The 11,606-nt window shown below is 41.4% G+C and overlaps 2 protein-coding genes across 2 annotated transcripts; both read right to left on the bottom strand.

Annotated features, from left to right (window-relative positions):
- Positions 1 to 6,836: 6,836 nt before the first annotated feature.
- LOC108599483 (Tektin-A) lies at positions 6,837 to 8,842 on the bottom strand. The gene is made up of 3 exons (XM_017986333.2): positions 8,346 to 8,842; positions 8,015 to 8,289; positions 6,837 to 7,959 (listed from the first exon to the last, which is right to left on the bottom strand). The coding sequence occupies exons 1-3, from the start codon at positions 8,709 to 8,711 to the stop codon at positions 6,837 to 6,839; spliced, it is 1,764 nt and encodes a 587-aa protein (XP_017841822.2). The 5' UTR covers positions 8,712 to 8,842.
- Positions 8,843 to 9,574: 732 nt separating this feature from the next.
- LOC108603969 lies at positions 9,575 to 11,020 on the bottom strand. The gene is made up of 2 exons (XM_017993182.2): positions 10,944 to 11,020; positions 9,575 to 10,885 (listed from the first exon to the last, which is right to left on the bottom strand). Exons 1-2 carry the CDS (start codon positions 10,945 to 10,947, stop codon positions 9,681 to 9,683), a joined length of 1,209 nt encoding a protein of 402 aa, XP_017848671.2. The 5' UTR covers positions 10,948 to 11,020; the 3' UTR covers positions 9,575 to 9,680.
- Positions 11,021 to 11,606: the final 586 nt, after the last annotated feature.

Here is an 11,606-nt window from a genome sequence, read left to right as displayed (position 1 = left end):
CTATCGAGCAAGCTATTCAACTTGTGAATCAGCTTTTAATTTATATACACAAATATGTGCTTAGTTTTATCGATTTCTCGGTGGGTATGTGTTTAATATAAATAAAATTCAGAATTTAATAAAACTCATTCATGTTAAAAAAGCATTATGTTGCCACAAACCCACGCACACACACATCCACACATCCACACACCGAACACATGTTGGTTAAAATCAATGCACACTCACACACACATCCACACATAGGGAATACAAAAGGTGGCCATGCCATGTTACCTTCAGTCTCAGAAAACGCTGCTCGAGCCGGCTGCTCATGGCACCCTGTCTCGTCTGCAGCACATTTAAATGTAAATCATTCCTAAGTTATTTATCCGATCGTTTTGAAATCGATCAAAAGCACGATAAGGCGTATTTTTGATTTGTTTCTGATTTTTAAATATTTTTTAATTGCTTAATTCGTTTTTATTTCAATTTGCTGGGAAGGGGGGAGGAAACTCAAAAAAATAAAATAAAAGCGTTTGGGTTTGGGCATAGGAGCGCCTACATACAAAATTTTGTTATACTAGTTACTGAGAAACAGTTGCTCAAATATTCAGACGGACATGGCTATATCGACTCAGTTTGTCTTGCTTCTGAAGAATATATATACTTTGTGGGATCTGCTACGCCTCCTTCTCGCTGTTACATACATTTCCACAACTTCATAATACTCGTTTCCATTATTTACAAAAATGTCAAAGTGTATAAAAGTATAAGGCTTGGGCTACTTAGTAAATTCAATAGAATATGTCTGCAATATATTTGTAAAACTGATTTTTGAAGTAACCATATAGGCCTGAGTCTATCAATAAGTAAAGTATATATGTTGATAAAATAAGTATGTGGATTTCATTGGAATTTCGATTGCGACTTATGCAGCTGAGACGGCAAATTTATTTTAATATTGTTATATATTTAATTTTTGTAGTAACTAAATGTATTCAATAGCTATGTGGTTATCAAAAAGTAAAGTTTGTCAACAGAATTCATAGCAACTTTGATTGAACTGCTGCGACTGAGACTGCGAATATCTTTTTATATCGACTGCGGCCATCTTGCTGCATATTATTTGTATCATTTATGAATTGATATAATGAAAAGCAACATAATTGCATAATCCAGTGAATCCTTACCACACACACACTGTGCGCTGTCAAGATACAAAAATGTTGCTTTACTTTGTATCTGTAATTTGCTTGAGCGCTTGCTTACACGACTTTTCTCCGCAAAAGTCATAACCTGCCAGGCACACCAAAGCCCAGCCAGCCAGCCAGCCAGCCAGGCAGGCAGGCAAGCAAACAAATAAACAAACAGACGCAAAATTCTACTTAAGTGCAAACAATTAAAAGACAAACAGCTCAATGCCTGCACAAACACACACACAAGCAAACATTTAAGCACACACATACACACACACACGCAGACACCCACACACAAAGACATTAAAAGAATAAAACCGTGGGAACGTTTCAAGAGCGCGACAGCCAGCAAAAGTTTTTGACAGCTTAAAAGTCAACGGCGACAAGTGAGTCGCAGTTTTCTTTCATGTCAGATATACACTAAACAAAATGAGGGTAGCACGACTAGCAAGCAAACTATGTAACAATAATTTAACAAGAAAGGAAATAATCTAATAAAAATGTTTCAATAACGAGTATTCTTTGAGGTTTATAACAAACTTTATACTGTCTGCAAAACAGAAGCCTCGTATTTGATTATTAAGCAATATTTTCTAATTTAACTAGTACTAACTAATAATATACCAAATCTGATTGGGTTTTTCCCAATGTAAGCAACAAATGTTGTACAAATATATAAACTATATATTTATTTTCAAATTAAAAAGATTTAATACTAAATACTTATTGAAATTCATTTCGGTAATCATTTTCTTTAACCATTGACTGTTTATTGTTGACTTTTTATAAAAACAAAGCCAAACATTTTTATAAAAGTTTAAGCGCAACTGTAATTCGGCTTGCAACTAAAAGCAAATGTGATTCGCAAATATTTGCAACTGCTGGTACTATAAAAGGGTTTTTTTCTCTCAGTGTGTTTGTGTGTGGGTTGCTTACGCGTGTCAGCATTCAAGTTGATTATTTACGGGCATGCCAGGCAGGTAGCAGTTCCACTGCTACGCATGCCACTTGCTACTTGCACCTTTCGACTCATTTCGCTTGCCAAAAAAATATGCTTTGCATTTAAATGCCTCAACTTTTGCTTGCTGCATATTTGAAGTGCGCGTGGGTGTCTCTGGGCTGTCATCTGCGCTGGCATTTCATTCAATCTCAATCATTTTTACAGCTGGAGCGTCAACATTCCAGGTAATAAAATGCCACAACGAACGCATCTGCGTATGCTGGAATTTTGATTTTTCAGCCCAAAAGCAGCAGTCACGCACACATAGAACAAAACAGCAAAGGGAGACGCAACCTTAGCTAATCTTTTGCCAACCAACCGACCGCACATTAGCAATGCACGCGGTTTTGTTGGCAGAGCGAGAGTGGAAGGGACGAGCTCTGGGCGTGAATAAACATTTTTTAGAAAGTCTGACACAAGACTCGTGCATTGATGTTGATAACGAGCCAGTGGCAGCCACAACTTGCTGCAGGTCGTCGGCTGTGCAGCGTTGCATATTCACGCCGCATTAGCTGCTGCTGCTGCTGCTGCTGTCCGAGGCTCAGTGACAACCACAAGCGGCCAAAAATCCAAAATTCGTTGCATTGCCGTTGTTATTGCGTATACGGCAGGTTGTTTGGTTTGGGTTTTTGGGCATTGGTTGATGCTTTTGACACGCGCTGCTGATTTCCCGCATTCGAATTAAACGCATGCTAATCTGCGGCAAGTGTTGAAAGCGTCGCATGTGCGCGCAAGCTCAGTGCAAGTTTTAATCACTTCATGAAACTCAAGCGAGCTGCATACAAAGCGCCACTCGCTTTGTGTACCTGGAACGTGCCAAGTGGCAAGAGTGAGTTTACCAGCTTGGCACACAATGAAAATGATATCTTTTATTAGCACAATGAAGTCATAAACATTTCAACAGTTAACCCAAGCAAAGTCAACAAGTCAGCAACGAAGATGAAATCAACAGTCACCCCACATTATGCCAGCGAGCAACTCTCTCGCTCTCACTCTAACACACACACACACTATGATAAGCGATCAAAAAACTACATTTACATGCAACGCTGCGAATCGCTGGTGAAACGGAAGCGGAAGTGCACAGCCAGGCAGGCAGAGAGAAATAATATCAAAAAATGGCTGCCGGGGGCGTCGGCAAAAAGTTGCAGCTGGTCACAAATCATCTTGGAGTTGGGGGTGAAGAGTGTGAATGTGGCGCAGCTGCGGCAGCTACCACGTGATGCTGTTGACTGCGCAGCCAGTGTTGTAAAATGCTAACGAGCCCAGGCTTATGACAATCTTTGTTGTTCCCCCCACACACCACTCAACCAAACAAGCAGACAAACTCTGGTGCTGCTGCTGCTGCTGCTGTCACTGGCTTTGACTAACTTTGCCACTGCAATGTAGATTGGCCTGCAACTAATTTAGCTGCAAGCTGCAGCTGCCGGCTGTTCCAGAAACAGCCACAAAATCTAATTCATAAGATTGTAGTTTTTTCATAACAAATACGAGCTTTTTAATTAAACATGCAACTCTTTAAGCAATAATGAGCTTTAGCTTATATTAAATTTAACTTAATTATATCAGCCACATTAAAATGCTGCGCAGAACTTTCAGCTTAAGCTTGTCAACCCAAGAACATTTTAACTCTTATTATTGCTCTTCTTCTTCCTTTTACACATTTATTTTGTTGAAGGCGCTGCAACTTGCAACTTGCACCTTTGCCAGTTTCCTTTTTAGCGGCGCTGCAACTATAAAATTCCAATTTACTCTGCATGCGCGGCGACTTTCTTGGCAGTCAGACACGCCCCTTCAGCCCCCATCACACTCACTTTGGCAAGCCATAAGCCAAGAAAGGCCTTCCTGCAGGCTGTTGCCGCTGCCGCCGCCGCTGCTGCTGCTGCTGCCTTTTGGCTGCGTTTTGCGTTCATCTTCTAGCAACAGCTCCTGCCGCTTGTTCGGGCTCGGGCACACGCTTTATTTTTGTATTCCGGCGCAATTTTATGTATTTTTATGGTAGGTTGCTGGCATTGCTACTGCAGCTTTGGCCCGGAAAACGGAAACCGAAAATTGCTACTTATTATGTTACCAACTTTGTGTTGCAGCCACGTTTTGCAGCTACTTTGCCGCCCCCAGCCCCAGCCCCAGCTCCAGCCCAATCCCCTTTTCCATTCCAGCGCAGCTACACTTTTGTAATCGCATGTTTTTCTCTTTGCTGTATATGCTGCTGGCTCGTGTGATAATGTCAGGTTTTGTTAAAATTAAATTGCATGTCTAGCAGCGTTGAAGTTAAGTTATTGCCATCAGCTTTAACGTTCTGAGAAAATAGTTGGGACTGAAGCGCCGCTTAGTGCCAGCAATCCATTAGCTTGGCTAATCATATGCAACAACTTTGAAGCCTTTGATTGTCTTGCTCTCGGCTTTCTTTTAACTCACACACACACACACAGCATGTGTGCGCTTAGCAAATATAAAATGCTTGCCAACCCACACCAAAGCACACAAGAATGCAACAGATTTTTTTGCGAGCCGCTGCATGGTGCCACATAAAAGTTCTGGGGGCATAAAGAATTTCGCAGGCGCCAATTTTTGCATGCGCAGTCAGCGCCACAATGTTTGCTGATTTATATTGTTGTGCTTCTGGTTTATATATATATTTTTGTTTTTATGCGCACACCACATCATACACCACCTGCTGTGATTTTTAAGACATTACGAAATATTAACAAGGCGAATACAAGCGAAAGCGACGCCGCGTGTGGTCGCCACACACAGCGACACAGGAAATGCTAATGGAGTTAAAAATCAGCGAAAGCGCTTTGGAATTTAAACAGCAGAATTTGCACCTTTATTCACACAACAGAAAATTAAATGAAAATATTTTTGAAAGCGGCCATTTATTTATTTATTCAATGTCATCTATGAACAGTCGACGATAAAAGAAATAGATTATATAAACTATTTAAAATTAAATTGAAAAGTATTTAAAATTATGTTTTTGTTTTTAAATTTGATAAACTTATAGCAACATTCGTTGCAAGGATTAAGGGAAAACCCAAAAACCCAAACAGGTCTGGGTTAGCGTTATTTATTAATAGTTTAAAAAGTTAAAATAAATCTTATAGTACAATCAGAGGGGTCTGTGTTGATAACAGAATAAAGTTTGTTGTATTCATGCCATGCAGCGATCATTAAATTTAAGCGAATTTAAATAAGTAAAAAATGTTTTATGGCTTTACTTACTACAAGTTTTTAAGCATAATATCCAGCAAAATATTGCAGAGTCATTGGGTAGCTAATTCCGCTTAACGGCTTCCGCTTTATTTTACCTTTATAAGGTTAGAGCTAGTTAACTAATTAAAACCAACTACCAAAAAAAAAAAAAAGAATTTCTATACTTAAAGCTGGACCAACAGTTATGTTTAGCTCTTGAACTTAATTATTCACTTTTATTTTAAATTGTACAATCAATAATTTGTATTAACTCAATACTGAAACTTTCTAATACTAAAAATTAAATTCGCATTTTAAATATTTATATTAAAAGCGTTTTATGCTTGACAAATCGAAGCAACTGCCTGATAAAATATACACTTGCAATAAAAGCGAGCAAGCGAATTGAGCTAAGTGACATTAGATTCCAATCAGACACGTTTGAAAATCCATAAAAGTGGAAATATGTTACCAACTTCGAAACACACAGACACACACACACACACAGACACACACACACACACTCACGTGTGCTTATTATTTACCAAACACGTTCAACAACTAGAACAACACGTACTCAATTTAGAGATACACACGAGCAGCAGCGTTTAGGATTGTGTGCCGCAGTCTGTTGAGGTAGGGCAGGCAGCCAAACAATGTGTAGAAAATAAGTTTTCGAAACAGCGTGCACTACATAAGTGACTGAGGCCATAAATTAGGAGAGAGCAGCAGCAGCAGCTAGAACAAATTAAAAAATAACAAGAATGCGCTATATATTTTTTTAAAATTACTTGCTAAACTTTTATTTCAAGCTGTGCAGCGACAACATGTTGAAGTTATTTTGATAGTTGGGCGCTTGGACTGCCCATAAGGTCAAGCATAACGTTGACACGTTGCTCATACGCCACGTGCTGTGGCTGAATTGAAAGAAAAGAAAAGGCATAAAGAGTCAAAAAAGAGAATAGACAAAATACATGCACATGACATGTAACTGTTGTGTGTAGTTGTTTTCTTTTTTGGTTTTCCTCAGTACTTCCGGCTACGTGCAAAACACACGTCAGCTAAGATTTATGATCGAACGACGAACAGAAAGGATTGAGGCATGTGCGCTACAGAGTTTGCTTTGAATATTAGGCAAGGTCAAGCTAAGCTTATGGTAAAGTCTGCTGACTTTAAAGCAAGCTAAGGCCGCTCTATTATAAATAAATATAATTTTAATTTAAGACAACAGCAAACAAATTAGATATAACATTATATATATAGATTTTTCAATAGCAATGGGCTACCAAGAAAGTAATTATAGAATGGATTAACGGAAATTCTAGAAATTTATAATATTAGTAAATGCAACAAAAATTTAAACATAGGCCTCAATTATCGCTCACAAATATCTAAAAACACTGACAACATTTTAAAAATATTTATTGATTTTTTTACGAGCGATTACATTTATATATTTTCACTTAAAACGAGCCGGAGCCACTCAAAGCATCCGCTGAGGGATAATGCGAGCGCAGCAGCATGCAACGCTCCCGATCCATGAGCAGAGTGCGACGCTTGAGCATAATCTCACGCTCGAGCTTGTAGCGGGCGGCCACAAGGTCGTCCCGGGTGCGCTCCGCTGCAGTCATCTCGTGCTCCATGGCAGTGACGCTGCTCTGCACGGTGTGCACTTCATCAATCAAATGCTGTTGGGCCACATCGCGACAGCTCTCCACATTGGGACGATAGTTGCGATTGTCCATGCGTGTCTGGGCCACTTTCATGGCGCTATCGAAGCTGCGTATGCGATTCTGCAGCAAGAGTATGCGCGTCTCGGTGTCCGCCAGATTCTGCAGCACAGTATGCAAATCGTTCTCGAAGCGCTGCACCGCCTCCTGGGTGCAGTTGATGCGCGAGGTAAGCGAGCGCTCCACTATATCCGCCTGGCTGCGTATATCTCGGGCAGCATTGTTCAATATGGCGTTCAATGTGGCACGCAGCGCCATCGACTTCTGGCGACACTTTTCGCACTCCTCCAGCGTTTCCAGGCTAAAGTACTCCCAGTACTTCTCGGACGCCTGCTCGGGCGGCTGGCGCACAGCGCCCGGATGAAACATAATGGTGCGCGAATTGTTGTTCAAGCCCAGATTAATGGTGTCTATGGCATAGGCCTCCTGCTTATCGCTCCAGTCATACTCCAGCCGCTGCCTGGCCGTGCGATTCTCCACCTGCTGCGACTCAAAGTCCTCCAAAGTTTTCTTCAGCTGCCGCCGTATTTCAGCAATCAGCGCCAGCTCATTGACCAGCTCCTCCTCGGTCTGATCACGCACCAGCTCCGTTTCAGTGCGTCCACAGCGCTTCTCTATGCACTCCTTAACTATGGACTCGGGCACGCCGAGTATCACCAGCGACTTGCGCAAGCGTATGCGCTGCTCCTCCATTGTGGAAATCTCCTCGGCCATTGCCTTGATGGCATTCTCCAGCGTATTCTTCCATTTGCCCACCAGCTGTGTGCGCTGGCGTAGCTTGGCCGTCGTTTCGTTCTGTGTCTTGGTCACCAGCGCCGACAGACGCTGATACTCAGTGCTGGCACTAAAGCGATTTCTGCAACACACAAACTCATTAAGTATACGCTCAGTATGCATTCCAATCACTTAACTTATCGGCTCTGTCCAGCACGCCGTTAATATACTGCACTGTATTTTGATTTCTAGCGCGCCATTCGTTGGGACTAAAGCGTGTGATGGAGTAACGATCGACTACGGGACGTGTGCCTGTCAAGCCTGCCATGGGACTCCAGTCTACCTTGCCTGTGGCCCAAGGTCCAATCGGTCCCATGGGCGTGCCCTGATCCTTGTGCGGCATATCGTCGCCAGGCTGTGGCAAGTAGCAAGGTGGATTCTGCAAATTATCTGCATCGGGATTTATTGCACGCTATCAAAACAAAAATTAATAACAATTTTGGAAACTTTAGTGTGTAGTGTACTTACTGCAAAGTTCACTTCCTCCGTCTTGAGCGGCTTATGCGCCTCCTGATATTGATCCTGTCGCATGTCCATCAGCTGTTGCTGCTGATTGTCTACGCCCGCCTGCAGATCAGCCTGCAACTGTTGATGCTGCTCTGCCGGCTCTACTATGGCCTTTTTGATATGCTCCTGCATGGCATGATGCATCTCCAATTGCTGTGGCGCTATGCCGACTGCTGCTGGCTCCAAGGGCAGCAGGCATCGTGCTCCATCTGGTGGTGGTGGGCAGATGAGCGGCGCCGGACACGCCGACGTGGGCTGCAATTCAATGCGCGTGGGCACGCAGTCGTTGCCACCCGAATACAAATCCTTCTCCTTGCAGCAATCCATAATTAAATATGTAAGTAAATGTACCAAACACTCTAAATATATATAAAAATTTATACGTGTCGTTGTGTGTGCTTCGCTGAGAAACAGAAATTCTAATCGCACTAAAAATTTCACTCGAATTTGTTTGAGGGATGTAAATATTATGTGCTTGGTTGCTGGGGTTCGCCCTGGTTGTGAGCATGACAACAAAGTTTGCTTTGGTTTTGTTTTGCAAAGCAATGGAAATTGTAATTAAAATTATCTAAAATATTAAATTAACTGATACAAACGCATTTCATATTTGCTGCGTTTATAGTTTTTAATCTTTATTATGTTGTTCTTCATTATAAATTTTAAATTTATTCAATCGACGTCCATAGAATGCATAAAATTAATAATTTATTATAAGCTTTATAAAAAGAATGTGTAACTATTATTATTTTTTTTTTGCTAACTCTTTTTCTAAATAAGGCAATAATTTTTTTTTGCTGGTATTTAGTAATTCGTCTTGTGTATTAGTTTTGTATATTTAGAACTCAGCCTGTAGCCCTTTATTGCTCTGGCTATACCATAGAATTTAATTCTAGGCTACAATTAAAATAAATAAATAAATTACTATTTTTATTATTATTATCATAGGATCAAAGCTTCAATTGTTTTATAGCTGGACTTAAGCTCTTAACACAATAAAACAATCAAATTTTTAAAAAATTGCTGAACGGCAGATTTAAAGCAACATTAAGCTTTCGTATTTAGAAGGCTCAAGTCATATTTATTATATTCATTCATATTCATAAATTTTAATATATATAAAATGCTGTTTAATAATAAATATTGAAGAGTATAATGGGTAGTCTAGCTTTAATTTTTAAATGAAAGAATATTTCTTTACGCTTTATTGACTACTTAAGAGAACATTTTGCATAGTTTAAACAATTTTACAATAATTTTTGAATTTTTTTAAGCACCAGCATTTACAATTTTATCCGCCTACTTAGTGGCCATATTTTGGAAGAACATAATTGAGAATTCAAGCACATTGGTGGGCTTGTAGCGTAGAATATTCAGCACATAGTCCTGCATAAAGTCTGCCAGCTCTGAATGATGCTCCAGATACTCGGTTGAGTTCTCATAGTTCAGAGCCTTGAGCTCTTTGAACTTTCTGGTTAGCACCACGTTCTGGCGCCACATCAGCTCCAGCTTGGGGATGATGGCCTCCTTGGGCTTGCGTGGAATACAAGCTGCATGCATCAGATAGTTGTAGCCACGCCAAAAGTGCAGCACAATGCGGCCGGTGGGCGCCATGAAGGTCTCGGCCACATCCTGCAGCTCGTCGTTGAAGCACTGCTGGGTGACAATGTGCACAGTGTGCTTGTAGGTGCGATAGAAGACTCTGATGAGCTTGCGCTCCTTGCGCACGACCAGATTACAGCGCAGAACGCGTCCATATAAATTCATGGTGTAGTACTCGAAGTTGCCCACGAAATTGTTGCACACCAGATGACGCATAAGCAGCATTATGCCCCCATCGAGCACAAAGATGTGATCGCGATCTTTGATATCGATGACGGCCTTGAACTTTTGTGACTCCTCATTGATGCGCGTCTCTCGGATAGCGGTGAGATGAAGATCCGCATGATTTCTCACCTCCAGTGTCTTCTCCACCTGGGCGTGATCAATGCGATCGAACTCGGAGCGCTTCTCGCAGATCAACTGGAACTTGTCGTCGTATTTGCCCTTCAGCTGATGCCCGCACTCGGTGATGCCTTTGTTCTTCTTCATCTTGCTGCTGCTGTAGACCACATAGCCATCATATGCCTCCTCCACATTGAGACAGAACTTGCCAATCTGCTGCAGCTCGCGCTCAAAGAAGATCTTAATATCCTCGCTGAGCTTGCAGTTGGTGTTGCGCAGCTTGGAGATGAACAGTTGCTCCTTGAATATGACTGCGTCCTTGACTTTCAGAAACTTCTTGGGATCGATGCCCCATTCGCAGGTCTTGTACTGATCATCGGACGGCTCAATGGGACGCAGCAGCGCTGATATAATGCTGGACACACTAATCTCATCCTGCGCATCTAGCTTCTCATCCTGTTCACAAGCGGCGGCATAGGCGATATGTTTGTTGGGATCACGAAACTGCTCCAAGTCGCAGGGCACAAATAGTGGGGGATCCAATTTTGAAGAAGCATCAGCTAAAATGTAAGCGGCATTAAATATAAAACATATGCTAAAGCTTGAATTAGCGCTTACCCATTGTTTTAAATAATAATAATTTAAGTTATTTTCGTTAAGCTTACAGAGTATTCAATTTAGTAAAATATATTTTGACAGTCGTTGTGAGTAATGAGTAAAAGGTCAAAAGCATTGCAAGGCCAGTGGCGTGCAACGTAAAGCTGCATGCAACAGCGGATGTAAGCAAGTGTAAATAAAAGCTTTAATGAGACACTCGCATACACAAGAACAACAACAACAACAACAACAACAACAACAAGAACAACAACAAATAAATAAAAAGGGTCAGTGCTTGGCGCAGGCGTGTGTCCTGGACGCAGGACATGCTCATTGTTATTGAAACGCAAACAAGCAGCCAAGAGAGCCTCATTAAAAGGCATACAGCGTATGAGAAAATTCAACAGCTCAGTGGAGTGTGGCAGCTCCAAAGGGTAAACAATTCATAAAAAGAAGTGAAAAACTTCGGCCTTGGCGCACAATATTAAATTTGTTATTAAGCCCGTAATTATTTGCTCAAGCGGAATTGTAGGCATTTTCCCGCTATTAACTGCGCGCCCAAATGAAAATATAAATAAATTATGCAGACAGCAACAAAGACAATGCTGCAGCGCCCCGCCACGCCTTGCCACGCCCCGCTGACCTGAGAGCCTTCATCAGCTTTTACTTCCTTATGCTGCTTAT

This window comes from Drosophila busckii, unplaced genomic scaffold, assembly GCF_011750605.1.
Source record: "Drosophila busckii strain San Diego stock center, stock number 13000-0081.31 unplaced genomic scaffold, ASM1175060v1 hic_scaffold_52, whole genome shotgun sequence".
NCBI lineage: Eukaryota > Metazoa > Arthropoda > Insecta > Diptera > Drosophilidae > Drosophila > Drosophila busckii.
The sequence above is the reverse complement of the archived record's forward strand: the minus strand, read 5'-3'. Positions and strand labels throughout refer to the sequence as shown.